The 27,931-nt window shown below is 44.0% G+C and overlaps 3 protein-coding genes across 3 annotated transcripts; all 3 read left to right on the top strand.

Moving 5' to 3' along the window:
• The first annotated feature begins 81 nt into the window (after positions 1-81).
• LOC129819139 (toll-like receptor 8) lies at positions 82-3,892 on the top strand. The gene has a single exon (XM_055875700.1). It carries the CDS (start codon positions 82-84, stop codon positions 3,190-3,192), a length of 3,111 nt encoding a protein of 1,036 aa, XP_055731675.1. The 3' UTR covers positions 3,193-3,892.
• Positions 3,893-11,219: 7,327 nt separating this feature from the next.
• Positions 11,220-17,907, top strand: LOC129818092 (arrestin domain-containing protein 3-like). Its single transcript, XM_055873655.1, has 8 exons — positions 11,220-11,761; positions 14,791-14,872; positions 15,067-15,214; positions 15,611-15,713; positions 15,796-16,052; positions 16,262-16,406; positions 16,534-16,688; positions 16,786-17,907. Exons 1-8 carry the CDS (start codon positions 11,482-11,484, stop codon positions 16,855-16,857), a joined length of 1,242 nt encoding a protein of 413 aa, XP_055729630.1. The 5' UTR covers positions 11,220-11,481; the 3' UTR covers positions 16,858-17,907.
• A 3,422-nt stretch (positions 17,908-21,329) lies between these two features.
• Positions 21,330-24,132, top strand: LOC129818090 (centrin-3-like). The gene is made up of 5 exons (XM_055873654.1): positions 21,330-21,441; positions 22,058-22,193; positions 22,308-22,422; positions 22,762-22,953; positions 23,487-24,132. The coding sequence occupies exons 1-5, from the start codon at positions 21,422-21,424 to the stop codon at positions 23,528-23,530; spliced, it is 507 nt and encodes a 168-aa protein (XP_055729629.1). The 5' UTR covers positions 21,330-21,421; the 3' UTR covers positions 23,531-24,132.
• The last annotated feature ends 3,799 nt before the right edge of the window (positions 24,133-27,931 follow it).

Genomic DNA, 27,931 nt, shown 5'->3' with positions numbered 1-27,931 from the left:
TCATTTTGTCTTACCTCTCACTCCCCTCTTGCAGAGAACCGAGACTACTTTTGGAATCAGATATTTTCAATCAATATTCATATGATATCCTCTTCCCACAGGTTTCCCCTTTCCCTTGCCTTTCAGAGACTGCTGTTCTTCCTGGTGTTGCTGTGTCTCTCCCTCTCCTGCTCTGGGAGGACCTGGGCTCAGAGGAAACTACCCTGCGATGTCATCTCTCTCAACCAATCAGAGTCCTTTGACTGCTCGGACAGGAAGCTACTCCAGGTACCCCAGGATATCAGCCGGAATGCCACACAGCTCGACCTTTCCTCCAACCGGATCAAGAAGCTCTCAGGCACCTCGTTCAGGAACCTCCGAAACCTGACTCGACTAGACTTTAGCAATAACTTCAACCCCCAGAAACATCCTCTGACAATAGAGAACCAAACATTCTCCATGCTGGATCAGCTCAAGGAACTGCTCCTCGATAGTAATGGTCTTTCTGCAGTGCCAAGTGCCCTTCCGTCCAGGCTGCGGTTTCTGAGCCTGAAGTTCAACTGCATCAAAACCATCAGGCCAAACGACTTCATGCATGTCAGACTCTTAGAAACAATCCACTTAATAGGAAATTGCGACTACGGGAGTGTCTGTAATGGACCCCTTGTCATCGAAAACAGAACTTTCTCCCACCTCACCTACCTTGCTAGTTTATCGCTGTCAAACAACAGATTGATAGGTGTCCCCCAGTTCCTCCCGCCATCCCTCCAGCAGCTCAAACTCAAACAGAACACTATCACCCACATTCACCAGCATGATCTTAATGGCCTCACTAGCCTGAGGCTTCTGGGCCTGTCAGGTAACTGCCCGGTGTGTTCTAACACCCCGTTTTTCTGCTCGCCCTGTAATACTTCCAATGGGGCACTACAGATCCACCCATATGCCTTCAGGAAGTTATCCAAGCTGCAGGAGCTGAGACTATCCAGAAATTCTCTAGATCACCTACAGTCCTCCTGGTTTGAGAACCTCACCAACTTACGCTACCTGTACCTTTCATTCAACCGTCTAGTTGGTGAGATAGCCAATGGGGACTTCCTCTCTGTGTTACCTGGCGTAGAGGTGATGGACTTGTCTTACAATCACCCTGGACAATCTTCGTATTCCCACAACTTGAAGCTCTCTAGGAACTTTTCCAACCTGACATCTCTGAAGACATTACACCTAGAAAACTATGTGTTTTCAACTCTTCACAAAAATGACTTGAACCCACTTTACAATTTATCTCACCTGTCTGTGCTCAATTTGGGAACTAACTTTATATATCAGACAAACCTCTCATTGTTTGGCATGTTCCACAACTTGTCCAGTGTTGGCCTCTCTGAGAACAAATTTGCTTTCCTGTCTAAGAAAGAATATGTTTTGTCAATATGTGGGTGTAACTGTGGCTATGAGGTGAATAGAGACAGGTTTGGGCCTTATGTACACAAGGATCGACTCTATCGTCGCCATCTGCCTAACATTAAGCCAAAGTGTATTGCATACGGTCCAGTGCTTGACCTTAGCAGAAACAACATCTTCCACATAAACCCTGATATGCTGCAAGGCCTGGACAACACAGCTTGTCTCAACCTGTCATCTAACTCTATTGGAGACATGTTCAACGGTAGTGAGTTTGTACATTTCCCCAAACTTAAGTACTTGGATCTATCCCGGAATAAGATCTACCTGCGCTATGAGCATGCATTCAGTGAGCTAACAGAACTGGAGGTGTTGGACCTGAGTCATAATAATCATTACTTTGTGGTGGCAGGGCTAAACCACAGTTTAGCATTCATGGAAAACCTGGGTTCTCTGAAGGTTTTGAACCTGAGCTGGAACGAGATCAGCACCCTCACTCATAACAACATCTCAAGCAGCTCCCTGCAGGAGTTGAACTTCCAAGGCAACCGCCTAGACATCATGTGGAAAATATGCCAGAACTATGAACTTTTCAGGGCGCTCCAAAACCTGACTTCCCTGGATCTGTCATACAACAAGCTTCACCGTGTACCGCCTGAGGTCTACAAACACTTCCCTAAGACCCTGAGACGCCTGTCTCTGAGTAAAAACCGACTGAAGGTCTTTGACTGGGAGACGCTCACACAACTACCGCATCTGGAGGAGCTGGACTTGAGTAAGAACAAACTGGAGCAGGTGGTCTGTGCTTTAACCAGTTCACTAAAGTTTCTGGACCTGAGCCATAACAGAATTTCCCAGCTGGCGCCTGGTTTCCTCAGGGGCGCTAGGAGCCTGTATGTGCTGGACCTCAGCTTCAACCTGTTGGAGCTCATCAACCAGACCACGTTTGAGTCTGGAGCAGAGAACCACCTCCAGCAGCTGTCCCTACAGGGCAACCCGCTCCACTGCACCTGTGACCTGTTGGACTTCCATCTGTGGATGAGGAGAAACGAGGTGGAGCTCCCTCTGCTGGCCACTGAGGTGACATGTGACATGCCCGTGGAGAGGAGGGGCAAGTCTGTGTTGAGCTATGACATAGAGGAGTGTGTGAACGATGAAAACGCAATGGCCTTCTGCATCATCACATCATTTCTCATCATTCTCACTCTGTTGGTATCTCTCACAGCACACCTGTTCTACTGGGATCTGTCCTATATTCTGAACTACTGTGGTGCCAAGATGAAGCATCACCGTCGCTTAGTGCCCACAGACTTTATCTACGACGCCTTTGTCATGTATGACACCGCAGACCCGCTGGCTTCTGATTGGGTATTAAACCATCTAAGGGTGGAGCTAGAGGAGCGTGGAGAGAGGGCACGATCCCTCTGCCTGGAGGAGCGTGATTGGACACTGGGTACGCCTGTCATGGACAACCTGTCCAATAGCGTGCGGCAGAGCAGGAAGACAGTGTTTGTGCTGACGGAAGGCTTCCTGTTGCGTGGTGTAGTCAAAATGGCTGCCCTGCTGGTGCAGCAGCGGCTGGTGGAGGAGGGGGTGGACGCCATGGTGCTGCTGCTACTGCAGCCCCAGGTCTTGCAACGCTCACGCATCCTGCACCTGCGCAGGCGGCTCTGTAGGCGCAGTGTTCTGGAGTGGCCCGCGGATGCCAGTCCAGCTGCCCAGCGATGGTTCTGGCACCACCTGAAGAGAACCATTCGGAAAGATCAGATAGGCACTCACACATCCCTACACAGCACATACTTCACTGGGCGGTGAACCTACAGACATTAGAGAAACTTATTATGACTCTTAGAAAGTAAAAGTTAAGGATATGGGTGACCTAAGACTATTGTATAATTTTGAATATTAAATGTGGAGAGAGCATGAAGACTGTGATGAAGGCAACATCGGCGATTTGCTGGCATCAAAGCACAGTGTGTGGTTCACCCGCACCCTCCCCAGGAGCTTCCCTATGGCGCACCAAAGTTCCTAGTGCCCTTGAGGCGTGAAATAAAACTTGAGTAGGCGTGCTCAATGTATTTTTATGTCTGCTTTCTTTCTAAAGTTCATATAAAGAGCTGAACATGTTGATATGACTCTCTGTAGGCCTATTGCATGTTTTATGGTTTATCCTTTTCATAGACGTTGTCCTAATCTGGTCGCTGGTCTGATGGCTGTATCAGAAGAGGAGCAGAATGGTTGTTCCCATAATATTGCAAGGTGATTTGGTTAGAAGAGAGTTGCGATGTTTTCCTTCTTCTGTTTCGGCCACCAGAGTGATGCTAATTAAACGTTGAGGATATTGTAATTTGAATTTTCCAAGCTCCTAGCTATACCTGCGTATGGCTATACATGCAGTATTGTTGTTATCTTAGACTGTTTGACCTTTTACCTAGACAACTTATATGGTTTCTTCTTTTAGATAATTGCATCTTATTGGATTTATTGTAATACATGTTGATTCATTTTAAATTGATACATGACTGCAGTCCTCATATTTCACAGCGATACTTATTGACTGTTGATATGGCTTATTGGTCAAATGAATTACACACATTGTATTCTTTTAGATACACACACTGATACCTCTGCTTTAAATTGACTGAATTATTTATTACTAGACTATGATTGCAAGGATCAGCTCATGGTTCTAGCCTCATGTCATAAGGAAGTCAGATTAATTAGGTTAGAATTGCTCCTACTCAAATTCTGTCATCCTCAGCAAGTTGGAGTGGATTTTCATCCGATACAAGCGTGCAACAGTGTGATTGAATATTTGTAATATTGTGATGAGGGCCAATGAATATGATGGGACACAGACAATCATGCATGAAAAACGATAATAATTATGACCATATAATCATTTAAGCCAGATAGGCCTATCATGTACATGCACTTATAAATAGAGGGTGAATTGTCCTGTTCCTGAAATCTGCTTCTGCATTCATCCCAGTCATCAACAAACAGAGCATTGGGGAAGGTGCATGTCTGACATCAGTGTGTGCACAATTACAATGCTAATTTAATATGGTCAATTTAAAAAATATATGTATAACATAAGTGTACTGTTGTACTGGTGTAATGGAATGTTTTGCTTTGTGTGATAGGTTTTGTGGGTTATAACAGGTTATGACACCTTTTGTCAGCTGTTATGACATATTATGTCATGGTTAGGACCGTTGGGTGTCAAGTGTTACCCAATTATTTGTAATTTCTCTCAGTCAAGCTGTGAATTTCAAACACAGATTCAACCACAAAGACCAGGGAGGTTTTCCAATGCATCGCAAAGAAGGGCACCTTAAAAACCTACCCAGAAAGACTCACAGCTGTAATCACTGCCAAACATGATTCTAACATATATTGAGTCAGGAGTGTGAATACTTATGTAAATTAGATATTTCTGTATTTCACTTTCATTGAATTTGCAAAAATGTCAAAAACATGTTTTCCCTTTGTCATTAAGGGGTATTGTGTACCCAAAAGGGTTCTACCTGAAACCAAAAAGGGTTCTACCTGGAACGAAAAAGGGTTCTCCTATGGGGACAGCCGGAGAACCCTTTTGGAGCCCTTTTTTTCATTAGAGTGTAGATATTCAATGCTTCTTTTGAAAAAAGTCTTTAAAAAGGAATAGTTTCACCATATTAAAATGAGAGCTCAGTTCACGTAACAGGATTGCCCTAAAGGGTTGATGTAAATTAATCTCTAATGAAATAAATAATCATTTTCAGAAATGACTTTGCCAAAGCAACAACATAAGTAGGGCTTTACCATGATGGTGAAACTTAGAGAAATGTATATTATATTATATAAAATGTATTTATATTATACAGAAAACCATGCATCCCTTACAATAGGCTATGTGTGTGTGTATGTGTGTGTGGGCATACATGTGGGTGGGTGGTGTCGTGTCTTTGGCTGTTATTTTATCAAATCAATTCTCTGTTATTATTATTAGGTGATTAAACTAATCATGTAAATTTAATGAACTAGGAAGTCAGGGCACCACGGAAAATCTTCAGATTACAAAGTTATAATTTTCCGAATATAACTCTTCAGATATTTTAATATCTGATCAATTAGTCTTCTATTAATTATTTATTTATTACCTTATCAGTTCTCATTCTGTAATGCCCGGGGTGTAGTGGAGGAAGGAGTCACACGCAGGAGACAGAGAGTTCAGAGTAGCGTTCTAATTTAATACCACAAACAGGTGAACACGACGCCACTCTAAAATGAATGCTCCACCACATAAACGAGAACACGAAATACCAATGAGATAACGTACACGAACCGTGACACACAAGCATGTACACAAAACAATCCTGCACACCCAGCCGGCCGGGCTGCTGGGTAATAAAGCCCCACAAATCACCCTAACCACAAACAGGTGTCAATAATCAACAAAAAGGGAGGGGGAGGAAAAGTCAGTAGCAGCTAGTAGGCCGGTGACGACGACCGCCGAGCACCACCCGAACAGGGAGGGGAGCCACCTTTGGTGGGAGTCGTTACACATTCCAAATGTTGTAAAATTTTTGGCTATCTGCACGAACCCAGCCTTTACTATAAATCATCCATACACCAATTGGCTCAATTATTTATTTACTAAGTAATTAACAATTACAGAATATACAATACATAATCACATTATACAGTAAAATACCGTCCCTAGTGGACTAAACAATACAAAACAGTGTGGTCGTAACAAGGTAAATTCAGAGAGAAGAGAAGGGGGGTTTGGAAGGAAGGCTAAGGAACATGGGTCTCTATTGGACCTGGGAAGCTATACATATGCCACTAACGATCATTCATTCGGAAAAGTAATGCATTGTATTTACGTGACGCTGGCTTCGATAGTTGAGTTGGTGATGTGAGGCTCTGGTTTGCCCAGTCTATGTCGCCATGTTCTTTGTGGAATCATCCGGGTTGTCGTGTGAGAGGTTCACGTGGTCTGAGAGGTTCATCTCTCTCTGGAGATTCGTCCTCGTCGGTCAGTGTTCTCATACTAGATTTGCGTATATGTTCAGCTGCAATTTGATATATGCTAGTTTAGTATGCACTTATTTAGGTGATCAATAGTTCAGAGTTCATATCTGTAACAAGCTCTCATGTTTCCTGGCCTGTATAGTTGAAATTAGCCCTTTTCAACAGTGACTTTTGGTCACGGGGGCTTTTATAGAAATGTAGAAAAGGGGTTGGTTCATCATTTCCAACCAATGTCTATTCACTTGGGCGTGGCTACTGACTTAGTTAAACTTTACAGGGAAGACAATTTTCTCATTTTAAAGGTACATTTTCAATTTTACCCAATTTTATCCTGGCATAGATCCTAATTGGATGTTCCGTTGTACATGTGCGTTTATGCTTACACAAACGCACATGTCAAGGGAAGAAAACCAAGTCTCCTGGTAGACTACAACTTGTTCAGAATGAGTCTGACATAGTCAGGTAATTTTCAGTTCAATGCCTGTGGATCAGTCAGAATTTGTATCAAGGGAGTCTGCAGTGGTTTTACTACAAGTCACTGTGTCTTCCACTATTGTAGTGGCGATAGGTATGAAGAAGTCTATTTCATATGTTATCCACGGAGGAGATAACCTCACGACGGAAGTACTCTATAAGCACTGGACCAGTTGTATGCTGTGTGATCATGGTTCATGACTTCTAATATCTTTCCTCCTGAATGGAGGGTTCTATTTATTAGTGGCATGTGTGTTTACCATCAGAAGAGTGTTCTGGAGATTCCCCTACACGTGTTGCAATCTGAGTGACTACTAACTCTGTCGGTATTATCATTAGCAATTTGACTTATTTTACGACCAGTGTGGTACACCTCAGTAATATCTTAGATGTGTTCTAAGATTATCCCCGTCTAGGGGCCTGTCTGCTCCTCACTGTTCTCGGAGGGGAGTTTACAACTAGACTTGTTTTATGCTCTGGCGGCCTCGTACGGTGTAGTCTCACCCCCCCCCCCCACCGGTCTCATCATGGGTCTGGGCTACTATTCCCCCCCTTTGTGTCTCGGGACCACCCCACCAGCGGGTGGTGTTGGTATCCGAGGCAGAAACGAAAAGGTTGGACCATATGTCAGCGGCCGCGTTGTTATGAGAATGGTTGTAACCTTTCAACCAAACCTCCTGGTGTTTGTGCTTCAAAACGCTCAGTGGCTGTCAAGGCCTGTCAGTCACCACTGTGTTCGCTTGTGGCAACCTCTTCAGTACCTGCGAACTGAGATGAGGATATCTGTCTGTGATATCGCAAAGTGTTTCACCAGTGGGAGTCATCGGGTCAGTTGCTGGACTGACGCCATTAGTACACTGCACATCGATGTTTTTCTTGCTTTGATGGCCGCAGTGCTTGCGGAAGTGTCCGAAGGGCAAGAGAAGTTAATCTCAACTACAGTATTGTACGACTGCAAGGAAAAGGAAAGTCATCCACAGAGACAACTGTCTCGAAATCATGAACAGAATGGTCCATCAGGTTTGCTGATGGAATGTGTCGAGATATCGTAATATCTCCTTGGATCAGATTCTGCACCAAGAGGTTTTGAAACGTCTTTTTCCCAAGGGGTGCTTTCGACAGAAACCCCTCATGGATGACTGCGTTGCAGCTAGCGTTAGGGGTAGACAGTGTGGTCAGTGGAGAAGGCACTGTGACATGTGACCATAAATGGTTGGTTTTCCAATCCATCAGTGGGAGTAACCGATCCATCAAGTCTGCTCCGAGTAGCAGGGGTTCAGATTCGAGGCTGGTAACATACACAGGGTGAACAAGCGATACGTCCTGGAAGTGTAGTTTCAGCATGATTCTCAATGTGACGGGATGAGGTAGTCTGAGTGAAACCTTGAAATGTAGTGTCACATCGTTCCACTTTTAACCAACGTTTAGTTGGCTTCAAAGCCCTTTTGAGATCATCAAACGTTTAGTGGTCATATTCCCCACAAAGTGGAGTGGTCGTTCGCAATGACGTGATGTGCAATTTCTGTTAAAGGTGAACGCAGATTGATTTTATGGATTTTGAATGGGCTTGGCTTTAACGAAGCTTTTTACCTTTTTCTTCGCAAACTTTGTATCCGAGTCTATAGACAAAGCCTGTGGCCATATTTCTTGATCAAGCGGGTCCTAGATAGGGTCTCGAGTGAGAGCGGGAGAAATTAGAATTTTAACATCCTTGCTAAGAGTGTTAAATCCTGCGGACCTGGTGTCCGGCAATTCCCCGTCTAGTCCTTGTGACTTATCTTTTACCCTTTTCTCAAATTTTCTCGCTTCATGTAATGGAACTTCTAGAGAACATTGGTCTACGTTTTGATTGTCCTTTAACTTTTTGTTACCCTTGTGATCTGACACTTTTTGTGGGTTGGCTGCAGGAACGGAGCGAACAGGTCAATTGTAGCGGTAGCCGTTTCGATGGCGACGTACTTTACAGTTATTTTGATCGCGGAGGTTATTGGATTCGTGGTTTCGTGGTAGAAACCGTTGTTGTGCATCATCTGTGAACACTCCAATACCTGATAATTCACCCTCTAACTGGAGTGAGTGCTCCTGGTCAAACTTCAAAACTGAGTGGTCAGGGCTCTTAGCATTGCAAGCTTTTGATGCCTTGCAAGCTCTCTGAGTTGTAAGATAGGCAAGCCAATGTGGTCTGCAGGGCCCAAGTAGGTAATGAAGGTGGGATACATGTTTGACAGAAACATTTGTTTGAATGGTAACAGCCCTTCCGTTCCTGTTTCAGTGAGTAGGCCAAAGTAAGTTGAACGAAGCCTATGATAGTAAGCTTGTGGGTGTTCGTTCCGAGCTTGTTTGACAGTGTTAGCCAGTGAGCTATTGTGTTTGCGAGCCACAGAACCACTGTATTCTAATTTCAAAGCTGTGGCAAGTTTAGCGCAGTCATTTAGCACGTGTTGCTGTTGTAGACAAATGAACCTCGTCACGCGTCTATTTGACCATCGCTTCAACAGGTAAACCCTGTCAGAACCCGTAGGGTTCGAGTAGCCATCTAATGCGTCCTCTAAGTCAGCTAGGAATGTCTCAGTATCGTTTGGCTGACCTGGAACGTGGTCAAAGGTGGGGAAATTCTTGGCGAGTTTGTCAAGGCGTTCCGCCAAGCGGGCGGCATCCTGTGGGGAAATTGGGGCCGAAGGGCCAAGAGGAGAAGCTGGCGAAGAGGCGCCATATTACTCAGTGCCGAATGGCCAAGAGGAGAAGACTGAGGGACACTTGCGGGAGGCAAAGTCTGAAACCTATCGTCTTCACTCCTTTGAGTGCTGGACTCTGGTTGCTTGGTTGGGTAGTCACGCTGTAGCGCGTGACCATTCTGGAATTCCACCAGATTGTACCTAAGGGTGGTATTCTGCTGTATTGTAGAGTCCACTTGAGCGCTGAGAGTACTGATTTTGGACACGTGAGTGTCGCACTTGCTCCTTTCGGTCTCAAACTTGTCCATCATTGTTTTCAGATAGAGGTCTTGATTACGGAGAGAGATTCAGTGATGAGACTTCCTCCGCTTGTTTAGAAATCAATATTTACATTTTCATCACCTGAGTTCTTTCATCATTCATTTGGTCAGCGACTTCAATGAGTTCTACTGACCTGTCATCCAACTTAGTCATTGTGTTCATTAACTGATCGTCTTTGGTCTGCAGCATTTGTAGTAGAACAGTGTTACTTTGAGTAACGTTCAACAAAACGGAATGCATGTTATCAAGTTTAGTTTTTTTATGTTTTTCCTAATTTTCCAAAGTTTGGTTTTGGAATCCAAGCTGCAAAGACGATTTTAATCTATTTATAGACGTTATTGAACCATCAGTACTGTACCAGTAATGGGGGAGTTGGACGTGAATGAATTTGCAAAAGCAAATTTAATTAATTAATCAATGATATACGTTTTTGCAAATCTGTAACATTATGTACTTTTAAAAAATGTGTAAAGGTTAAAGGAATATTTATGTCTGTAATAAAGGCCATTTGTGTGGAAAAAGTCATTCTGATTGGCTGGGCCTGGCTCCCAAGTGAGTGGGCCTATGCCCTCCCATGGCTGTGCCCCTACCCAGTCATGGGAAATCCATAAATGATGGCCTAAATTAACTAGGCAAGCCAGTTAAGAACAAATTCTTATTTACATTGACGGCCTAGGACCAGTGGGTTAACGTCCTTGTTCAGGGGCAGAATGACAGATTTGTATCTTGTCAGCTCAGGGATTCGATCTATCAACCTTTCGGTTACTGGCCCAACGCTCTAACCACTAGATGTGCTGGCACTACCTGTCACCCCAATTGATTGTAACTCAGAAAAACGTTTTAAATGTTTGCATGTTGCGTTTATATTTTTGTTCAGTATAATTTGACTATCATGAAATGCTCTTACTAGCGTGTTCTTCTTTTCACAAGTAGATGGCAGTAAGGGACTATAGTATCGTCATTTTCTGTAAGAAGGTTCATTTGGCCAGTAGGACCAATTTTTGGACCAAATGTCAAAAGTGAATGTGGAAGAGCGGCCATAAGGGTAGGAACACAGCAAAGGAAGGGTTGAAGGTCCATAATGTATCAACTCTTTAAGAATGGGACATTATAATGAAATTGCAACAGTTGTGGAAACTGTAGGCCTATCCTCTCCAAAAAATAATGAAATTGCCCCAACACTGATCGAAGGTCAGTTATGTTTTTCGGGTTTGCATTTGGGTTTTTGGATATGGGAAGCTGATCCGAGATCTGTAGCCTATCTATATGAACTCAACTCAGCAACATGTGGAAGGATGAAAGAATGCGCAATTGCACGCACATGCCCAATAAGTTTATTATGGCGAGGCTCCTTTAAGAGCGCTGAGACACGAAGCAGCTGTTCATACTAGAAAGCAGAGGAGGAGACCATAGAAATGAACGCACTGGGAGGATGACAGCTTTTAGCCGCTGCTGTAACCCTGAATCTCTGACACCCATATGAACCGTCAGCGAGAGGACCACTAACCCTGCCCGCAGGGCACATCCTCTATCCTGAGCAAAAACCGAGGGGCCGTGGGCGGAGGGTTCCTTATGATTTCTCAGTTTTCATAGACGCTATTTTTCTAACACCATGGTGCTGGGAAAGGTAAAAACTTTAGCGGTCTACTTCGACTACCTGAACGACAACAACGTCCCCGTTTACTCCGGCGGGGATTCGGTCTCGGGGAGGGTGATAATCGAAATCACCGGTGAGGTTCGCGTCAAAACGTTGAACATAACCGCCAGAGGCGTAGCCAAGGTGCGGTGGACCGAGTCCCGGAACGCCGGAGCCAACACTGCCTACACTCAGAATTACACCGAGGAGGTGGAATACTTAAACCATAGCGACACGTTAATAGGAGAGGAGAGAGGTAAGGGACAACCACATCATAATTACGCACTCATTCTCACAGAGATGTGCTGGCAAACTTGAAATTGGGTATATATGGAAAGGCCTAGTTCCGGTTGTTCTGAATTTTCATATTCCAGCTATGTTATGGAGCTCTGTCATTGCTGGTAATTATAGCCTACGCCATTTGTAGGTTACATGACTGATGATGGGCTACATTTGACATAAACTGCGTAACACACACATTCATTGGAACAAATTACAGTTCTTAGTCAGGTGGGATAGTGGTCCTGATGCGACAAAGGATAGGTTTTCTGCATCCAATTTAGGCTGTTTAATAGGCCAGATCCGACATAAATATTTGCTCAATTGATGTCTTATTATGACACATATTACAATTACTGTAGAATTTACTGTAGATTCTACAGTAATTGTGTTTTATTCGAATTGAAGTTTTTAAAGCCTTCTCTGCGTTTTATTTAGCGAGTTAAGAAACCTCAAACTGTTGTCAAAATTTGACACAAGCGAGGGCTAATCTAACTAAAAGCGGTTAAAGTTGAGGTTTATTACTGCTTTTGTTTTATAATTTTATCAATAACATTGTTTTGCTGATGACAACCTGAAGTTTACTCCCTTTGTTAGAAGCGGTTCAAACCTGATCACAAACTGGCTGAGGGAAGGGGGGCGCGTGGGGACACACCCCTTTCGCCTCTGATTGGTCTAAACTGCCATATGTGTCTAGGATGACATCATTCCATCTGGGGAAATACACATTCTAAAGCATGCAACTTTGTCTTCAATTTGCAGCTGTAACAGTTCCATTATGTACTGCACATCTAGCCTAACACGTAGGCAGGCCTATGCCACACATCTTTCATAAAGTAACTGATATGTTACATTTCTAAATAGTAACTGTTGATGTATCATTGCATTGACCAAAGAGGGCATTTACAGTAGTGCCCATTACCTTACTAGGCTACTGAGGTTCAGTTTCAGCCGATAACAATTTTCATAATAGCTGGTCAAATGGAACTTGTAAAGTGATACATTTAGGATTTATTTAGCATCTTTACAGGGCATTACAACACCAAGATACACTTTTAATTTTTCCATTTAAAATAAAAACAATCCCATAGTTAGTATACAGCAATAAAAATACACTTGATGTAACACAGCAATACAAACAAGTCCTATCTCATATCTCATATTACAGTAAATGCACCTTTGCATGCGCGAATCAGGCTCTTGTTGCCAGGGTAATGTGAGAGCTGAAGTCATATTTTCTCGAACATTTATCCACCACAATATGACAACACCAAGACCAACAGCAGAAGACTGGGTGCCTTTTCAGCAACGTAACCTATCGGTGGCAACATAACCTATCGGTGGCAACATAACCTATCGGTGGCAACATAACCTATCGGTGGCAACATAACCTATCGGTGGCAACATAACCTATCGGTGGCAACATAACCTATCGGTGGCAACATAACCTATCGGTGGCAACATAACCTATCGGTGGCAACATAACCTATCGGTGGCAACATAACCTATCGGTGGCAACATAACCTATCGGTGGCAACATAACCTATCGGTGGCAACATAACCTATCGGTGCCCTTTAGTTCAGATAACCTACCGGTGCCCTTTAGTTCAGAATAGCCTTTATGAAACAGTGGTAATCAGTAGGGTAGGGCTCATTATGTAGCTGGCTGGTAAATGATGTCATGTATGTGCTGATCATCTGTTTACCTCAAGTAAGCTACATGGGGTTCAGGATTTTTATTTCCAGCACTAACTCACCTGATTGAACCAACCGTGTTCTAAATAGTGGACCATGAGTAGGTGACCCAGGTGTGTTAGTGCTGGGCTGGAACAAAAGCTGGTACACCCTGTAGCTCTCCAGGACCAGAGCCTACACTGATTTGATCTCCACTGTTGCTCAAACATAGTGTTTATTAGTTCATGATCTGTAAGTATGTTATGTTTTCCTTGTTTTGTTGCACTGTAATAACCTTGATTGTATTTGTATGTTGATTGATTGAGGAATTTGTCAAATAAAATATGTTGTTGGTTTTAAATAAAGATGCATGAATGTACCTACTCTCGAGTCCCTCTTTATTTCTCTCAAATAGACAGACAGATTTAGACTGTAGTGTCTGTCTCTGTCTGTGTCTGTCTGTCTGTCTTTCTGTCTGTCTGTCAAACTCCCTCCCTCTCTGTCTCTGAGTATCACTCAATACCTAAATCTTTCTATCTATCTCTCTCTCTCTCTCTCTCTCTCTGAATTCTCTCTCTCTCTCTAAATTCTCTCTCTCTCTAAATTCTCCCATATTACAGAACACATGGCCATTCATAAAGGGGCTTGGTGGAGGGGCGGGACCAGGTTAGCTTTCCTCCAATGGCAAGCTAAGTATGTATGCATTGGAGTATCAGGCTGAAAATCCGCTGCTCATTCTGGTTCATACCAGTCTGCTCCTGCTCTCCTCGCGCTGCCGGTGTGATTTAACAACACACACACGCACATACACAATGTTCCACAATGTTCTCAGCTGCAAACGAGAACATGCAAGACTGCTGAGGTGGTAGAAAATAGATGATCAGAGATTCAAACATCAACGTATACAATAACATGTAGATAAAGGAAGTGGAAGGGGATGCATGTTTTTCTCAGCCTGGGTGTGTCTTCAGGTTTCTGCTGTGCTCTGTATCTGAAGTGTTCATGGATGAAATTACAAGAAATGTTGTATTTGATGCGTTTATGACCTGACACAATGGGTAATATTCTAATTAAATACAATAACTGGGTTTTATGTGTTATAAAGCATTTATTATGTGTGAATTTGTGTGGTGTGTTATAAAAAACATTTTTTAATGTGCGCTTATGTGTCGTCCAGCATTTACTACTGGGTTTATTATCTTGGTGTTGACTTGGAATGAGGTATTTGAAAGCACAACGTGAAACAATTAAATGAAATTGTGGGTGTGTGTCTGTGTGTAGATTAGTGTGTGTCAGGTATGGTATTTGGAATCTTGTTTTCCTGTATTTCAGATGAGGACAGTCCAGAGGAGGCCCTCACTGTTCTCAACACAGGATTACACGAATTCACCTTTAGCTTCCTGCTACCACAGATGTATGTAACACACACACACACACACAGCTATAACATAAAATCTGAACCCCAAATATGGAATCTTATCTAAAGATAGAAATGTAAAAAGTATAATCCTACAGACCTCTCTCCTCTTCTCCCCCTCTCTTCTTCTCCCCCTCTCTTCTCCTCTCCCCCCCACTCCCCCTCTCTTCCCTCCTGTCCCCCTCTTTCAGGCCCCTGGCCACGTCGTTTGAAGGGAAGCATGGCAGTGTGAGGTACTGGGTGAGAGCAGAGCTCTACAGACCATGGCTGCTGCCTTTCAAAGTCAAGAAAGAGTTCACTGTATTTGAACACATCGATATCAACACACCACTGCTGCTGGTGAGGATTGTGGAGCACACATACACACATGCATGCACACACATCTCACAAACACACATGCATGCACACACATCTCACAAACACACATGCATGCACACACATCTCACAAACACACATGCATGCACACACACACATGCATGCACACACATCTCACAAACACACATGCATGCACACACATCTCACAAACACACATGCATGCACACACATCTCACAAACACACATGCATGCACACACATCTCACAAACACACATGCATGCACACACATCTCACAAACACACATGCATGCACACACATGCATGCACACACATCTCACAAACACACATGCATGCACACACATCTCACAAACACACATGCATGCACACATGCTCACAGTTTTTGTGAAATGTCTGTGTATAGGCCCCTCAAGCTGGCACTAAGGACAAGACCTTATGTTGTTGGTTCTGTGCCTCGGGACCCATCTCACTCAGCGCCAAGATAGAGAGGAAGGGATACACACCAGGTGAGTAACACACACACACTGTCCCATTCCCCCCTCCTATACCACCCCCATCTCACAGCCTCCTCCTCTCCTCCTCTTCTAGGTGAGTCCATCCAGATCTTTGCAGAGGTGGAGAACTGTTCGTCCAGGGTGGTGGTGCCCAAGGCAGCGCTGAGCCAGACCCAGACCTACTTCGCCAAGGGAAAGGCTAGGCAGCTCCAGCAGCAGATGGCAGCCCTACGTGGGGACACCCTACCCCAGGGGAAGAGCCAGAGCTGGGATGGAAAACTACTCCACATACCCCCAGTGTCCCCATCCATCCTGGACTGTCCACTCATCAGAGTGGAGTACTCACTGGTGGTGAGGAATTATAATATGGTGTATAGTTTATATGGTAATACATGTATTAATATTGTAGAATGGTAAATAAGTGTTGTCAGTCAAATCGCCTTGCAAAATCGAACTGGTTTAGCAGGATCTTCACAGTCATGTACTGTAAAGGTTATATTTCTGGTATATCATCATTTGGGCTGTCAAGAAGACAATATCTACCTCTCTGTCTCTCTCAGGTGTATGTGGACATCCCTGGGGGGTTGAACCTGTCTCTATCGTTGCCGTTGGTGATCGGGACCATCCCCCTTCATGCATTCACCAATCGAACAAGCAGCATCAGCAGCTACTGTAGTAGCATCAGCTGGCCAGAGAGACCTGAGGGTACGACATACACTTGTGTGTGAGCGTGTACTGTGTGTTTGTGTACTGTGTGTGTGTGTACTGTGTACTGTTTGTGTGTTTATGTGTGTTCTCCCAAGTTAATCCTATGCTGTGTGTGTATTCACAGCTCCCCCCAGCTACAGTGACTTGGTGGTGACAGAGGAGCAGCGGTGGGGCTGTCTGGAGCGCTGTGAGGGGTCAGAGGTCAACGAAGAGAACCAGGGAACACTACGCGCTTACATCACAGAGTTCAGATACCAGCCCCCACCGCTCTACTCCGAGGTACACACACACACACCCCACACATCCACGCGTACACACACACACACACACATTATTGTAGGTCTAACTAGCCTACTCTTCCCCCTGTGTTCCTCAGGTTGACCCTAACCCAGAGCCGGGCTGTGGAGGTCAGGTGGTCAGGAGACCCGACCTCTGCCCCTCTCGCTGAGCACAACACTGACCTGCTCAGAGCAGACAGGCATCTACACCTACAGATGGATCCAACATGGCCGCTGCTATAGCCCCCTACTGGAGCCAGTCACCTACAGATGGATCCAACATGGACGCCGCTATAGCCCCCTACTGGAGCCAACATTGCGTCTCATCCTTAGTTTCCTCGGGTACATAGATCAACAGATGCAGGGATGTCAGCTCTGATAGACACTCTGTGGAGAGGCCAGGAGACGCCTCAGTCTGACCAGCATCGCGGTTCTCTGCTGGTCAGAAAGAATAGATAGTCCTTAGACCCAGCTTCTGGTACATATGACCATTACGTGGCACATCTAAGACTAGAAAGGAGAGGAGAAGAAGAACATAGATAATCCACTGTTGGACTGTTGGAAACCGTGGTCAGGATCTCCTCCAGCCTCAGAGTGAATTTTGCACATGCCTCTCTCACTGTTTTTCTACTTCCATAGCTTTTCTTCCTCAACGGTCATATATGCTGGAACATGTCCGTTGTCTTCTCACCACTATTACTACTTAACCAGAAACAACACCGATCACAGACTCTTTTAGAACAAAGTAACTAAGAAACAAATGAAAGGAGACGTTTTTAGAGAGGTGTTAGTGTGTCTTGGGTTTCCTGAATGGGGAATGTGGTACATGGTGAAATGACTAGTGTGTGTTCAGACAGACACTGGTGTATCTGTGAAGGACTCACTCACACTCTGTCTTTCAGGTGTCTTTCCTCACTAAACCCTCCATAGATACAGTACCCTACTAAGCACTTGTTTGATTGTACTATGTGGACATATGACACAGAAAGAAGCTCTGTATTTACATAAGAGGCAAAGAAACAGCCAGATATAAAATAAGAAAAAAATAAATTTGAAATGTTTACAGGTCAATTGTCGTTCAAAGTTGATCTTCATTTCCAAACAAAGTGCAATATATTTTTGTATTTGTCGTTTTTCTGTTTTTGTACGTGATGCCATTACTGATCTGAATGCTATTATGATCTTCCTTTGTTTGAAATAAAGAAGCCTTTTTGTAGAAACTGTGAACTGTGTAATAATTAGTTCAGTGGATTAAAAGCAGGGTTATGGGTCCCTCTTTCAATAGCAGGGTTATTGGTGAATAGCAGGGTTTGGAGTTACTGGGCCCGCTATCACATTGTACACTACAGCAGGGTTTGGAGAGAGCTGCCTGTTCCTTCTGCCTCTTGTGGATTCTATTTCACCCCCTCTCCCTCTATCCTCTCTTTCTCTCCTCCCTCTCTCCCTCTCTAGCTCTCTTTTTCCATTCCAATGCTTGATAACCAGATAGGACAAGAGAGCATTGTATCCTCCCACACGCTCTTTCTCTCTCTCTCTCTGTCTCTCACCCCCCCCCCCCCCCACACACACACAGAGAGAGAGCAGATATTGGCTAAGGCTCATGTGAACTACTAACTCAGTTAATCTCTGTGGTCTGGACAGTGGACACAGTTGTGTGGACAGATTCAGATGTCATGATGTAGTATACTATGCTAATACTGTAATCGGCACTGCAGACAGAGTGACAAAGATCTTTGAAACGTGAGCTTGTGAACCGTTCCCAACCCCCCACACATAGGGAAAGGCCCTAGCGTGTCTATCTGAGCAGGGCCGGTCCCATTCTTTGCTAGAACTTCGTCATATCTTAGTCACCACCCTGACAAAGAGAGAGAGAGAGCACTCATATTTTTCATTAGCATTAGCACGTTTCAAGCTCACTCCAGTGTCTGCGGGTTTTCGCTTCACCCTTGTACTTGATTGATGAATTAAGGTCACTATTTAGCAAGGAACTCCCCTCGCCTGGTTGGCTAGGTCTTCATTGAAAGGAAAAAAACAAAATCCTGTGTGGAATGTGTTTGATGCCCTTCTACAGGGTAGTACAGGGCTGCCCAAACCTCTTCCTGGAGATCTACCGTCCTTTGAGTTTTTAGTCCAACCGTAATTTAACACACCTGATTCTACTTATTAGCTGCTCAACAAGTCCTTAACTAGCTGAATCAGATACGCTAAATTAGGGTTGGACTGAAAACCTACAGGACAGTAGATCTCCAGGAAGAGGGTTGGGCAGCCCTGGTATAGTAGTTGTGGTCATATTGAGAAGTAGTGGGTCAGGAAGTCGGATATCTCTGCAACAGGAAAAAGGCGGTGTTCCCCCCCTGGGGTCTGTTCTCATGTCAGTCACACACACACACACACACACACACACACACACACACACACACACACACACACACACACACACACACACACACACACACACACACACACACACACACACACACACATTCATGCTACACACACACACACATACATACATTCATGCTACACACACATCCCAACTGCTACTACCAGACTATTGTTATGATTGCTAAACACTGCACAATTGAAACACTTGCCCCCCAATCCCCCCTTCCCCAAAACATGTGTACATATTGGACTATAAATTGTGCCTTCCTGTATTATAATTATGCAAAAACATATTATTATATTCTACTGAGCCATTTACTTTATGTTCGCATTTTTATATTTTATTATTTCTTATTTTTGTTGCATTGTCGAGAAGTAACCTGAAAGTAAGCATTTGGTTGGACTGTGTATACCATGGGTATCCCGTAAATTCAACTAATGAAACTTGAAACTTGTTGTGTTTCAGGTGTGGTGTGTTCAGAACAGACACACAAATATACAGTATGTGTACACACACACACACACACACACACACACACACACACACACACACACACACACACACACACACACACACACACACACACACACACACACACACATGATGAAAGGTCACTTGAGTACAGTTTTTGCTGATGCTCTACAGGAGCAGCTACTGTGCCATAGATAAACACAAACCGGTTTGGACTGGCTGGAGAGACACAGTCAGAAAGGCAACCTAGTACATGTTTGTGTGTGTGTGTGTTGTGTAAGTGTTTGTGTTTGTATGTCCTAACACAGATATTTGAAGTCTTGGAATATGTTCTCAGGGGAGAACATGCTCTGGGCTATATGCCTCTCACTGTAGCACACATGCCCCCCACCCGCCCCTCATGTTACCTTATGACCCAGGTTGTGAGTGTGCGAGTTTATGTGTGGGTGTGTGGTGACCCAGGGCAGTGAAAAAATACTCTGGGCACAGTCAGTTCTTGTCTGAGGGCATAGGAGAGAGAGACATAATTTAATTAGACTGTTATTAGATAACAACATGCCACATTGGACAGCAGATTATATAACAATCCCACAGAAGCACGCACCCAATTCATTTCTAAATCATCCCCCAAAAAACAAACCTGATAAATGAATAGGAAGTCAACATGGAGAAGAATAAAGTAGTCTCTAGACACTGATCTAAGAGCAGTTTTGTAATTCCTCCTATAATGGTTTTCATCAAGGTTAGCTGATCCTAGATCTGCATCTAATGCCAAGTTAGGCAACATTTTTTTTTACAGTTGTTGATAAGGTCAATAATAGAACATGGAATCTCACAGAGAGACTAGAACTCAGATTCAGATAAAGAGAGAGAGCTCTTGCGTGAGTGGTTTGAATGTAGGGTCATTCCACGAAATGAGTGACTTTTGCATCCCTTTGACATTTTATCAGGCCTTATCAGGTTTGAAGGTAAGACCCAGATGCAGACAATGTTGAATTCACAAAGGTTTAATAATCCAACAGTGGCAGGCAATGGACAGGTCAAGGCAGGCAGAGGTCAGTAAACCAGAGGTAGGGCAACGGTACCAGACTGCAAGCAGGCTCAGGGTCAGGGTAGGCAGAGGTCAATAATCCAAAGGTGGGGCAAAGGTACAGGTCGGCAGGCAGGCTCAGGGTCAGGGGCAGGCAGAGTGGTCAGGCAGGCGGGCTCAGAGTCAGGACAGGCAAGGGTCAAAACCAGGAGGGTGAGAAAAAGTGAGACTGGGAAAACTTGACAAACTTGACTTGACAAACGAGACGAACAGGCAACAGGCAATAAATACTTGTTCAGGGGCAGATTGACATATTTTTACCATGTCAACTCGGGATTCAATCCAGCAACATTTCAGGTTACTGGCCTAACGCTCTAACCACTATGCTACCCGAGGCGTCACCTGTTGTCTTGTCATCGCAAACGTGAACAGCAGGTAACAGGCACAAGATAGCTCACATGTAGGTCTACCAGTTTTCCTGGTTCACTTGGGTCTAAAGACTGTGAAACAGATCTCATGCATGAGTATTTTCCATCACTAGTCTCTGCCTCTCTTGTCAATATGGACATGCATCACCCTCTACTGGGCAGAGAGTGTAACAAGCACTTCGGGACGTCTTTTCGGGAGGAAAATGTGCAGCACCGCGATATTTCATTTTGTCGAATCAAAGGTGACTTTGTAGCGGAGCAATGATGTAGCATCCAATGAGGATCAACGAAACAGGCGCGGACTAACGGATTTGCTACAAGGTGGTTTGTTGCGATTTTGCAAACTATCTTGTGCCTGTTACCGGTTCACGTTTTGGTCGGATTCTCTTGACATTTTAGGTCTACATAGCACAACTTGAATGATGAGTCTGTCTTTAAGGTATTTTGTTTATTATTCGAGCACAGTATTTAAACGATTGGATTACTACCTAGCAAGAACTGTGAAACAAACTAGCACAAACCAGCGAGATTCCTTGTTGCCAATGGTTGCGAGTTAGCGATTATATCTAGCTAGCGTTATATATTTTTGATAGTTAGCTAGCTATTGTTAGCTAGTAACCAACTGTGTTGGTCAACCTTAGCACCTGACAGTGTAATGTGTGTCTGTAGTCGCAATGAAGTATTTCCAAATCAAATCACATTTTATTTGTCACATGCGCCGAATACAACAGTTGTACACCTACAGTGAAATGCATACTTACAAACCAAACTCTTAACCCGTAACCAACACTGCTTTAAGAAGTTGTATAGTTTTAAGTCATTTAAAAAATATATAAGTAACAAATAATTAAACAGCAACAGTAAAATAACAATAGCGAGGCTATATACTGTACAGAGGGTACCGATACAGAGTCAATGTGCGGGGGCACCGGTCAGTCGAGATAATTGAGGTAATATGTACATGTGACTAAGTGATTCATCGACTAACTCATCGTGTCTATAGTCAATCTATGCTATTTCTTTGTTTTGACACAACACCTGACACTGATGTTCAGGACTGAGCTGGCAGTGGATAAAACCAAGCGGAAGAAGAGGAGAGAGCTGACTGAGGAGCAAAAGCTTGAAATCAAAGAGGCGTTTGAGCTGTTTGACACAGACAAAGACAAAGAGATAGACTACCATGAACTCAAGGTAAACGTCTACCTACAAGTTACCTTATAAAATTACTAGTATTCTGGTGTCCCTCTGCTGTCTAATATGACAGTAAAAGTATCATACTTAACTCTCTTCCTCTCTCACCCAAAGGTGGCAATGAGAGCTCTGGGTTTTGAGGTGAAGAAAGTGGATGTGCTGAAGATATTAAAAGATTACAACAGAGAAGGCAATGGCAAAATAACTTTTGATGACTTTAATGAAGTCGGTAAGTTCCTGCTGTGTTTAATTTCATGTTGTATAATTACACACAATTGGAATAGTTCCATGCCTAATATTAGTGTACTTTCCTTTTGTTGGTGTGTGCCTTTATTAATGCTGCACACTTTCTACTCCTCCTGTATTCCCCCTCATAACCCCCCCCCCCTACCTCTTCCCTGTCTATTGTCTCTTCCCTGTCTCGTGGAAGAGGTAGGGACCCTGAATGATCTCTGATTGGACAAAATATGATATGTGGAGCAGGCATGCTTCTCTGTACTGTAAGGGATCATGTCAACTCGATTCACTGAATTTAACCCTGTATGTTTATCCATGTTATTTGTCTCAGTGACAGACCGTATGCTACAGCGGGACCCTAAGGAGGAGATCCTGAAGGCCTTTAAGCTGTTTGATGACGACGACTCAGGGAGGATCAGCATGAGGAACCTGAGACGTGTGGCCAGAGAGCTTGGAGAGAGCATCACAGATGAGGAGCTGCGCAGCATGATCGATGAGTTTGATACAGATGGAGACGGAGAGAGTGAGTACACACAGGGAGAGTGAGTACACACAGGGAGAGTGAGTACACACAGGGAGAGTGAGTACACACAGGGAGAGTGAGTACACACAGGGAGAGTGAGTACACACAGGGAGAGTGAGTACACACAGGGAGAGTGAGTACACACAGGGAGAGTGAGTACACAGAGGGAGAGTGAGTACACAGAGGGAGAGTGAGTACACAGAGGGAGAGTGAGTACACAGAGGGAGAGTGAGTACACAGAGGGAGAGTGAGTACACAGAGGGAGAGTGAGTACACAGAGGGAGAGTGAGTACACAGAGGGAGAGTGAGTACACAGAGGGAGAGTGAGTACACAGAGGGAGAGTGAGTACACACAGGGAGAGTGAGTACACACAGGGAGAGTGAGTACACACAGGGAGCAGACACGGCATACATGCGCACACACACTTACTCGTTAACACACACTCGCACACATTCAGCTGAATAACCATCAATTTAAAATGTAAACGTGACGTTCAGCGTTCAAAACAAAGTTTTCTCTCTCTTTCTCCCAGTCAACCAGGAGGAGTTTGTTTCCATAATGACGGGAGACTCCTGATTAGTGAGCAGCTGCTTTGGGAGCTTGGCTAGGAGGCTGAGGCTGTAGATTCACTGTGGGATGGATGGGTCCCCCAGGTCACTGAGGAACTGCTGGAGAGGTTACCGTGCCTCCTTTCCTTCATCTAAACTGACTTAAAAGATCTGGCCAGGTGAAGGAGAGGAGGTAAGGAAGCCACTGTAGACTATTTAGACTCATCGTCTGGCCCAGTAGCACTGCTTTGGTTCTTGTCTTTGTTGAAACATGTTTTTTTTAAAGTCTGATCCAACTACAACCATAGATAGTGTATGTTCTTTTATTTTTAGTACCTTTCTTTCAAATGCAAATGGTATTCCCCCAACAGTTATATTTGCTTGCTGTGATTTATGTTTGTTCCCTATAGAAAACTGTAGAGGTTATATTACAGGTCATCACTCTGAAACATTCCAGGTAAACTTCAGTTTTCAATAGGATTTCTGGATGGTGGTTTAAACAGCAAATACAAACAGGTTATACACTCCCACATTTTGTAGTTTAATAGACCATTTTATTTGATTATTACCTTGTTCCTTTGTGTTATTTATTTTACATAATAAACCAAATTGACTGATGTCTGCTCTTAACCTCTGTTATGGTCTGTAACCTCTTGACAAAATGGGTGCAGAGTGGAGATTTCATACTGATGCAACATGTTGGTCTATCTGGCAGTATGTGACTGTCTGCTGTTGTGACATTTAATCACTAGAGAGAGGTGTTGTATATCTCAAACACTGCATTGGACAAGAGAATGAATTTACTTACCATACACCCACTGCTGTTGAGGTAAGTGAACCCCTGTAACATCATCTATCATAGCTGTTAAGGAAAGATGAGTTACAATAAACCTGAAATTGAAAGGAAGCCTTTGTTGGAGAGCTTATACAGTGAAATACATGATACTGAGAGATCAACTGTCTCACAGCAGAATGCTCCCTCTCATTTTGGTTTCATCCAAAACCCCAGACAGGCTGGTTTTAGATGAAGAGTTTCAGTTCCATAGTTGGTCTCATGTGTTTTAGGAGGGTTTGGATATTTTCTCTGGTTTGTGTTTGATTACCCAGTTTGCTTAGGTAATGACCCCAGCCAATCAGATGATGACAGGGTGGAGGATTATTGGAGTTTCCTCCCTGTAATTGGAGGGTTTGAGGTTTCTGAGGACAGATGTGTGTGTAGCCCACAGGAGGGAGATGGAGTTTCTGGGGCGGTTTCTTTCTGGAGTTTTTGTGTGTGTGCGAGTGTCTTCGTGTGTGTCTTTGCTGCTGAGTGACTCTCTGGCTGGACAGTTTGCCCTTACCGAACAGCTGAGCATGTGTCAATGCAAGGGGGGACATTTAACACCCATCCATAGAGATAGATAGAGGACTCATCTTTGTATCTGTGCCATTATGTGACGGCATGGGCAGCGCCATTGAGGCAATCTCCATTTTGAAGTAGTACATTTTCTTCCCGATTTGACTGATCCCTCCTGATGACCCGGTTGGACATGACTCCAACAGGGTCACCATGAGGGATCAGCCAATGAAGTTTAAAATGGTAGAAGCCCTCAATGGCGCTATCGATGCTAGCACAGCCTTTTGGCCACTAGAGACTTCTGTCATTCTCTAGGCACCAATCCTACTTTTTTATTTTACTAAGCAAGTCAGTTAAGAACAAATTCTTATTTACAATGAATGCCTACCCCGGCCAAACCCCAACCGGGCGACTCTAGGCCAATTGTGCGCCATCCTATGGGACTCCAATCACGGACGGTTGTGATACAGCCTGTAATACGCCTTTCCTTCCAGTTCTCTGCTGCCTGCGACTGGAACGAATTGCAAAAATCTCTGAAGTTGGAGACTTTTATCTCCCTCAACAACTTTAAAAATCTGCTATCCGAGCAGCTAACCGATCGCTGCAGCTGTACATAGTCCATCTGTAAACTACCCACCCAATTTACCTACCTCACCCCCCATACTGCTTTTATTTATTTACTTTTCTGCTCTTTTGCACACCAGTATCTCTTCTTGCACATGATCATCGGAAGATTTATCACTCCAGTGTTAATCTGCTAAATTGTAATTACTCGATTTATTGCCTACCTCATGCCTTTTGCACACATTGTATATAGATTCTCTTTTTTTTTCTACCATGTTATTGACTTGTTTATTGTTTACTCCATGTGTAACTCTGTGTTGTTGTCTGTTCACACTGCTATGCTTTATCTTGGCCAGGTCGCAGTTGCAAATGAGAACTTGTTCTCAACTAGCCCACCTGGTTAAATAAAGGTGAAATAAATAAAATAAAAAATCGTACCAGGGTCTGTAGTGACACCTTTAGCACTGAGATGCAGTGCCTTAGACCGTTGCGCCACTCGGAAGCCCTACCCTCAAATAAAATCGAACTTTATTTGTCACATGTGCCGAATACAACAACTGTAGACCTTGGCGTGAAATGCTTACTTACAAGCCCTTAACCAACAGTGCAGTTCAAGAAGAGTTAAGAAAATATTTTCCAAATAAACTAACACAAAATAACAATAACGAGGCTATATACAGGGGGTACAGGTTAGTTGAGGTAATTTGTACATGTAGGTAGGGGTGAAGTGACTATGCATAGATAATAAACAGCCAGTAGCAGCAGTGTACAAAACATTATTATTATTATTATTATTATATCTTTACATTTATTTACCTTTTATTTAACCAGGTAAGCTAGTTGAGAACAAGTTCTCATTTACAACTGCGACCTGGCCAAGATAAAGCAAATCACTGCGACACAAACAACAACAGAGTTTCACATGGAATACACAAGCGTACAGTCAATAACACAATAGAAAAAAAGAAAGTCTATATACAGTGTGTGCAAATGGCGTGAGGAGGTAGGCAATAAATAGGCCATAGTAGCGAAATAATTACAATTTAGCAGATTAACACTGGAGTGATAAATGAGCAGATGATGATGTGCAAGTAGAGATACTAGTGTGCAAAAGAGCAGAAAATTAAATAGAAACAATATGGGGATGAGGTAAGTTGTGTGGGCTATTTACAGGTGGACTATGGACAGCTGCAGCGATCGGTGAGCTGCTCAGATAGCTGATGTTTAAAGTTAGTGAGAGAAATATAAGTCTCCAGCTTCAGTGATTTTTGCAATTCTTTCCAGTCGCTGGCAGCAGAGAACTGGAAGGAAAGGCGGCAAAAAGAGGTGTTGGCTTTGGGGATGACCAGTGAGATATACCTGCTGGAACGAGTGCTACTGGTGGGTGTTGTTATCGTGACCAGTGAGCTGAGATAAGGCGGAGCTTTACCTAGCATAGACTTATAGATGACCTGGAGCCAGTGGGTCTGGCGATGAATATGTAGCGAGAGCCAGCCGACTAGAGCATACAGGTTGCAGTGGTGGGTGGTATAAGGGGCTTTGGTAACAAAACGGATGGCGCTGTGATAGACTGCATCCAGTTTGCTGAGTAGAGTATTGGAAGCTATTTTGTAGATGACATCGCCGAAGTCGAGGATCGGTAGGATAGTCAGTTTTACTAGGGTATGTTTGGCGGTGTGAGTGAAGGAGGCTTTGTTGCGAAATAGAAAGCCGATTTTAGATTTGATTTTGGATTGGAGATGTTTAATATGAGTCTGGAAGGAGAGTTCACAGTCTAACCAGACACCTAGGTATTTGTAGTTGTCCACAGGGTAGTGATGCTAGTCGGGCGGGTGTGGGCAGCGAACGGTTGAAAAGCATGCATTTGGTTTTACTAGCGTTTAAGAGCAGTTGGAGGGCACAGAAGGAGTGTTGTATGGCATTGAAGCTCGTTTGGAGGTTAGTTAACACAGTGTCCAAAGAAGGGCCAGATGTATACAGAATAGTGTTGTCTGCGTAGAGGTGGATCAGGGAATCACCCGCAGCAAGAGCGACATCATTGATATATACAGAGAAGAGAGTCGGCCCGAGAATTGAACCCTGTGGTACCCCAATAGACTGCCAGAGGTCCAGACAACAGGCCCTCCAATTTGACACACTGAACTCTGTCTGCGAAGTAGTTGGTGAACCAGGCGAGGGAGTCATTTGAGAAACCAAGGCTGTCGAGTCTGCCGATAAGAATACGGTGATTGACAGTCGAAATCCTTGGCCAGGTCGATGAAGACGGCTGCACAGGACTGTCTTTTATCGATGGCGGTTATGATATTGTTTAGGACCTTGAGCGTGGCTGAGGTACACCCGTGACCAGCTCGGAAACCGGATTGCACAGTGGAGAAGGTACGGTGGGATTCGAAATGGTCAGTGATCTGTTTATTAACTTGGCTTTCAAAGACTTTAGAAAGGCAGGGTAGGATGGATATAGGTCTACAACAGTTTGGGTCTCGAGTGTCTCCCCCTTTTGAAGCGGCAGCTTTCCAATCTTTAGGGATC

Source organism: Salvelinus fontinalis, chromosome 21 (assembly GCF_029448725.1).
Source record: "Salvelinus fontinalis isolate EN_2023a chromosome 21, ASM2944872v1, whole genome shotgun sequence".
Classification (NCBI taxonomy): Eukaryota; Metazoa; Chordata; class Actinopteri; order Salmoniformes; family Salmonidae; genus Salvelinus; species Salvelinus fontinalis.
Note: the sequence above shows the minus strand (reverse complement) of the source record. Positions and strands in the feature narration are given on the sequence as shown.